Source organism: Dufourea novaeangliae, unplaced genomic scaffold (genome assembly GCF_001272555.1).
Source record: "Dufourea novaeangliae isolate 0120121106 unplaced genomic scaffold, ASM127255v1 scaffold108, whole genome shotgun sequence".
Lineage (NCBI taxonomy): Eukaryota > Metazoa > Arthropoda > Insecta > Hymenoptera > Halictidae > Dufourea > Dufourea novaeangliae.
Genome location: NW_015374014.1, coordinates 659889 through 667157, shown reverse-complemented (window position 1 = coordinate 667157; position 7269 = coordinate 659889). Strand labels below are relative to the sequence as shown.

Below are 7269 nucleotides of genomic sequence, written 5' to 3'. Positions count from 1 at the left end.
AGTACAGGAATTTCGCGTCGACTCCCTGAAGGGTCTACCTGCAACCTCGTTTGCGCATCTCATCGTGCACGATTTTTTGTCAAATGCGTTCTAGAATTTTCTCGCTTCAGTTTCTCACTTTCGTTACATTTAGATCGAACACTTTATTCGTATTTTCAGTAACCTGTGTAGCATTTACGCCTTTGTTGTATTCATAAAGCAAATAGACTTAATAGGTTATATGTCCTAATTACTGCCACCTTAAGATTGTAGTGTAATTGCGTTTAATCAATTCACGTGTTGTTTCACCTAAAAATCGTCTCGGTTTGGAACATAATATTTAAGACCCCTTTCATTAAAAAATATAGTTTTATACATTAAGTATGATGAATTAATTAGAAATTAATTGACATCTGCGAGCAATCCCAGTATCCCCAAAACAGCCACCTCAAAACCTAAAGAAATTCTTATACAAGGTGTCCCAAAATAGCTTCGACTCCTTAAAATGACCGCGGGAACTCGGCCCACAGATTCACGCTCTAATTCATCGGGGTGTTTCGTTAATATCTCGTTAACAAAGCCTCGGATAACATTTTTTCTAAGGAAAAGGTTATTTCAAATCATTCCAGGAACCCGTTATTTCCGGGAATCGAAGCTATTTTGAGACAGCCTGTATACTGTAACATTTCATTCGGTGCAATAAATATAGGTTGAATAGCAAAATTTTGGCTCTATCTTTATTATTATTTTACCATCTCATCCTACTTATATGGCCGTGTCTCTGATGCTCAAATTGCCCTTTTACTTTTCAACATTAATGTTTAAATACCAGGTACATACAAATACACGTATTTCTTTATTTTTATGTAGATCAAAATTCCAGTTTAATAATAAAATTTGTTGTACACAATTCTTTACACGTTACGTTTTTATTAAGTAAAATAATTAGAACAGTACTAGAGACAATGGCAGTAAATAGGATATTTACCCTATGTATCTGATCAGCGTTCATTGTTGAAACTGAGACTATATACCACTCTCTCAGAATTCAATATATTGATAGAATATGGACGCTACACTAATGTTTGAAAAAGCATTATAATCATGAATTAAATTCATTAGAAATAAGAGAAAAACCTGTACAATTGCGTCACCACTACATTCCAAGAAATACTATAAATTTTATTTGGTATAACTAGTCTATTTTGTAGTGAATGATATAAAAGATAAATTAATACCTGTTTATTATTCAGAATAAGGAGATTTAAAAAAATTTTGAAAAATATTTTACTACATCACCGTTGGACAAGTTAAAATTGAAAGCTTCATTAAAATCGCCCCCATTAAAATCATGCTATCTGAAGTACACGGAGTCCCGTGAACCCAGAATTAAGTAGTCTCTTGAGAATTCAGCATGAGTATGAAAGTTGCACCAATTTGGAACTTTCTGAACACTTTTACACACTTATTTTCTAAAGGTACTAAAACTACACATTCTCAATAGAATCAATTTATTAAAAAGTTAACTCTATTGAAGATAATGTTCAATCGCTATTTATAAAACCAAAAATTCTAAATTAATAAACATAATAATAACTATAATACGATAATTGAAAACCATTCTCAAAAATACAAAAGAACAAAAGATATAATAATACAAAGAGAAGTTGAAAAATATAAAGGTAACAGTAATTAAATGGAACGTAAAGGGCGGGGTTCTTAACACTAGGACTACCAAACAAGTCAAAATGACTTTTCAGTACGATAGATATGATACGATGATGATGATTAAAATGTTATAACAATACATGTTGTAGGATCTTTTGCAACCTTTATTAATTTATAAATTTTCAAATGTGTCATGTTTATCGCCTAATCGAAATAGACATGCGTTTATCGTCGCTGGTTTTTATTTCAAAGAAGTACGTTCGTTGTTGGTGAATTGAAATTATCCAATAAACTGTTACTGTAATTAAAATAGTTTACGTGTTTCCACATATTGTGTTTTCAATGAATTTTTAACAATGCTATAGTCACATAAACACGATGAAGCCATCTCAGAAGTATCAATACACGCCATAAAAAAAATGTAAGAAGCAAATAATATGACTCACTCGACGCACGTTAAATCGAATGTTACGTTCGAGATCATTCCTATTCCCGGGGGCAACTTTTGATCGCGAATATCAAAAATTATACCCGATCCCCAATGCGGTACAGAGCCGAATAAAAGCAACCACGAAATATCAAACGAATGCAGAAATCTCGTTAAGATGATTGGCTATATATTGGCTCGGTGTTCACAGAAGCATAACTATCAACTTTTATTCCTGGTCGTTAACCAGCCACGCAAATTTTGACTTCGTCGCTACGTCGAATTTAGTCTGATTTCCTAATTGAAGGGATGTCTAGAACAAGGACATATATTAGAGGAGAGTTGGGTAATTACGAACACCTAAGCAAAAAAAGAACAGAGCGGAAGCTGCGTTGAGAAACGAATTTCTTTATTACTCATAATAATGCTTAAACTATTTATCTACAAACTACTATATCCAATTTTGGAAAAACTATAACAAAAATCAACTTTTTAGTCAAAAAACAAAACCCTTCGTGTTCTTGTTTACTCAATTGCCGCAGGGTAATAACGAACAGAGTGCTAATAAAAACAAATAATTATCACGGAAGTCGCACAAACAGCCTCTGGATCTGATGTCACCGCTGTTGCATTTTTCATGTGTTCATAAGTTACATTTGTAACACATGATCCGGTCTTCAGTAGTTCTCAGACGATTTGTTCATCAATATACCCCACGATGTCAAAAATTAAAAAAAATTATTTTAGAGATTAGAATCAGACAATAGACAACACGTTGGTCATAAAATGTTGTTTTTTATATGCTTGTATCAACTTGAATAAATCGGAAATGATATCATTAATACAACAATAATTACATGCAATTGAAAATGGACAAAATGTTACTTGAAAAACTATGAAAGTAATAAATTTCATTTATCATGAACGGCGTGTGCGACCTCTGTTTATTGTTTTCTTCCCACCACTGGATACAAGCTGAACTGTCAGTTAATGGCGGGAGAAGATTAGTTTCCCTTTTCTAACACACCGTCCCTACAAATTTTTCAAAAAAGGTTTTCCATGGTGCAAAGGCCAGTGTGATCTAGAAAACCCTTTAGCAAAATTCTTAGTATGTACTTGACAATGGGACTACATGTAGGCCAGGAGCTGCATAGAATAAATTTCATTATTTACTATACCACCCGACGATTAGGTTCGTTATTGCAGAAGATTAGTTGTAATATTCGTATCCTAATACCAATAAAACCTCCATCGTTCTTCGATTCCACATAGAGGCGATACTGATATGACGAATAAACCGTACACTCGTTAAATTGATAAATAATAAAATTGCATTACGACTGAGGAGCTTCGGCGCTTCAGTGAAATCACTAATTCAAGATCCGTAGATAACCAACTGTAAACAAATGAGATTAACTATCTCCAACAATTTTTTCTCTGAAGAAGTATAAAATTTTTATTTACATTATACCTAGAATTCGTATTTATTGCAATAACATTTTGAATTACTGTTATACATACTTACTGCCTGATCAATGAATCGATCACCGTTGGAGATCCATCCAACATACTAGTCTTCCTAGTATTATTTAATTATTGGACCCATATATGTTCCAAAGTGTTATAAATTGAATAATTTATAAAAGTCACTGTTAAACAAGGATTTCAATATTATAGAAATGTGTCAAATTTCTTTCCCTACATAACATTTAAACTTTCTATTTTACAGTACGAATGGATGTATTGCTTTATGTGTCATGGCGTCCTAATTGAAGTTGCTCTACAGATAAAGGTTAACAGTTCCTTGTATGACTCAGCTATTTCTCGAATAATCGTATATATGCAATTTTATGTAGAAAACGATGACATAGAACATGGGATGTAATATGTACATATACAGGTTGTCCCAAAAATGTCCTCCGACCCGGAAATGGGGCACTCGGGGGGTGAATTGGAACAACTTTTTCCTTAGCAACAATGTAATCTGAGGCTTCGTTACAGAGATATTAACGAAAAACCGCGACCAATCAGAGCGCGAGTTTGCCAGCCGAGTTCCCGCGATAGCGGTGGCTACGCGCTGCGCTCGTACTACGAAGCTCCGAACAAGTAGGACAGCATGCATCGCAGGAAACTGCGTATAATAGCAAATAAAAAAGACGTAACAAATAAAATCATACTTTTTATCATCTGCTGTTTGTTATTTAAAGAGATTAATGAGTAAAACGAAAATGCAGGCAAATTATGTGTAACGTAAAAAGACGAATTCGCATTTACTTTTTTAAAAATTCCTTTTTACCACTTTGTAAATTTCCTTTTCAAATAACGTGTGAACGAAAAGGTAATGTAACAGAGAATAAACGAGAAGTGATCGTAATTTGGTATTGGTATAAAAATTCGTAGTTTAATAACTGTCAACAATGTTACTGATAATGAATAAGTTTCTTCAAAAAGCCCGAAGAAAAAGATAGGTACAGAAACTTGCAGAATTATCGCCGGAAATAAGCCATAGCTTGCGTTAAATTAAGAAAATAATAATCAGCAATAAATTGATTAGGACTCAACCGTTCGGAAATTCACCTGCAGTTTGCAAACCTGTTTCACTAGGTCACTGACCGATCCTGGTCATCGACGGCCGAAACGGTTTATGGCAGGGTATCGCCCAGTTCGCAGGTGATCGCAGGTATACCTCACCAGCCGAAGTTAAGGGTTGTAACGTCAAGTGCGTCCTGGTTATTCCACCGAATACGTACTTACTTTGCTGCACGACCGCTAACACTGATCACCCGACACAATCACTTAATGTATTTTTAATCCAACGTGTTGTTCCTACGTTAGGAAAATTCGTGGCCCCGGAAAGGACCGATTGTTTTCAATTTTTCAGATGTTTTACGTAACCAAACACTTGCACAGAAACATCCGCATATCCGTTATTCTGCTCGTACCACCATAACATTGCGTAATATTCCCGTGAACTGAACATCTCTGTCGCCCGATTGCTAACCGACTGACCCCCGACTACCCCCAAGTAGTTTCCCATCGTTAGATTGTGAGTTCACTCCCACCACGACAAGATTTAGGTAAAAAGAAACCAACGGTTCTAGGATAATACGTGCTTTGCAGAAGTGCAAGGAAAGTACGGTTGCACAGTCTCACCAAGGCGCGTAGCTGGTTAATTTATTGCCAGGGTACCTACTGCTTCGAGATAGGAAACAGACATCACGTGCATCGGCTTGAGAATGTCGGAAATAAAGAGGACCACCAACGTGCCCGTTGATTCGAGTTGGAAAGTACAATGTACATTTTTTTTTTTCTTTTTTTTTTACTTTCATTTATTTGGGGTGGTCGCATCAACTGTAAAGTCATTAGCGACCACTTGTATTACAAAATATGGAATATAACTTGCGTCTACAACTCGTCGAGTAGATTGATGTCTTTGAAGAAGAGAAGGACGTTTCCGATGTTATTTGCTTCATTTAGGTTTGTCTTCAAGTCACTCTTAATGGAGTATCGGTTTCTTTCCGGGGAGAACTTTGGGCATTCGAGTATAATGTGCTGGATGGTTATTTGTGTGTTGCATAGGTTGCATTCGGGTGGGTTGTCTTTTCTTATGAGAAAATCGTGTGTATATCTTGAGTGGCCTGTGCGAATGCGGGTGATTGCAACTTGTTCTTTTCTAGACATCGGAGGGTATTTTGGTATTTCGTGAACATTCGATTTTATCTTGTGTAGTTTCGTTGGGGTGCCGGTGTTCCAGTTGGTGTTCCATAAATTCATGATTAATTTTTTAACTAAAGTTTTTACATCTGGTAGATTGATTTTACATCTGTCGTCCCAGTACGGTATTTTGCAAGCTTCCTTAGCGGCTTTATCGGCAGCTTCATTTCGAACAAGGCCGGAATGGCTGGGGATCCATATTAGTTTAAAATACTTCTCCTTGTTTTGTATTTCTACGATCATTTTTTGTATAGATTGGATGGTGTAATATTGTGACCATTTGCTGATATTTTCGATCGCGGCTTCGGAGTCAGTGAATATGGTAAATCTGTCTTTATCTGATTCAAGGATGTAGGTTAAGGCATGTAGTATTGCTTGGGTTTCACAGGATAACGGGGAGAAACTGCTCGGTAGTCTTTTGGTGAAAACATTGTTTTCTGTAACAAATGCACAGCCACAAGAGGTATTTGTTTTGGCTCCGTCCGTATAGACGGGAATAGAGTTGTTTTGGTTAATATAGTCGTGGAGTATGGTGTTGAGTGTTTCGCTATTAGTGTCTTTTTTCTTGTATTTTTCGAAGAGTGATAGAGTGGGTGTGTTAATGGAAATCCAAGGGGGGTAGGGGAACGGGTTGCGGTTTTCGACATTTGGGAGGGTCATGTTTAGTTCGTGTAGAGTCTTCTGTATTCTTGATGATATGGGCTTGGGGCAGTGTTTCTTCTTATTGGTGTTGTTTGAGCGGTTCTTTGGTAAAACATATTTGCTGGTGGGGTTATTTGGGGTGGATAAGACTGTGAGAGCGTATGTTACATCCAGCAGTTTGCGTCTAATATGCAATGGGGGCTCGTTTAGCTCGCTTTGTAGGCTGGATGTAGGAGTGGTTCTAAAGGCACCCGAGATAATTCGTAGGCAAGAGGATTGGATGGGGTTTAATATGTTTAGGATACTTTTATTTGCTGAGCCGTATATCGTGGATCCATAGTCTTTTTTCGATCTCACTAATGCTTTATATGTGGTTATTTGGGCGTCTCTATCGGCTCCCCAGCTCTTACATGCCAGGCTTTTCAACATATTGGTTCTTTTGAGGCAACTATTTTTAAGATTTTTTACATGTTGTGCCCAGGTGAGTTTTTTGTTAAATGTGATGCCAAGTATTTTCATGTTGTCTACTGAGGAGATGGTATTTGAGTCAAGAGTAAGATTTATATCAGGAAGCTTTTTTCTGCCTTTCCAGAAGGTAATCTGCTTGGATTTTGACTTGGAAAAGAGGAAGCCAGAGTGTGCGGCCCATGAACTGAGGTTATCAAGGGTTGTTTGGAGGAGTTTTTGGGTGGTGGCTGTATTTTTGCCGTAGCAAAAGAAGGTAAAATCATCTGCAAATAGGCAGCCCTTGATCGGTGGGGTTAGATAGGTTACAATTTCGTCGATGGCTATAAGAAATAGAGTGACACTAATGACGAAGCCTGGTGGGACTCCATTTT

General features: G+C 36.6%; 1 protein-coding gene across 1 annotated transcript; it reads right to left on the bottom strand.

The window, feature by feature from the left end:
• Positions 1-5479: 5479 nt before the first annotated feature.
• On the bottom strand, positions 5480-6949 carry LOC107188700. The gene has a single exon (XM_015577042.1). It carries the CDS (start codon positions 6947-6949, stop codon positions 5480-5482), a length of 1470 nt encoding a protein of 489 aa, XP_015432528.1.
• Between the last annotated feature and the right edge of the window lie 320 nt (positions 6950-7269).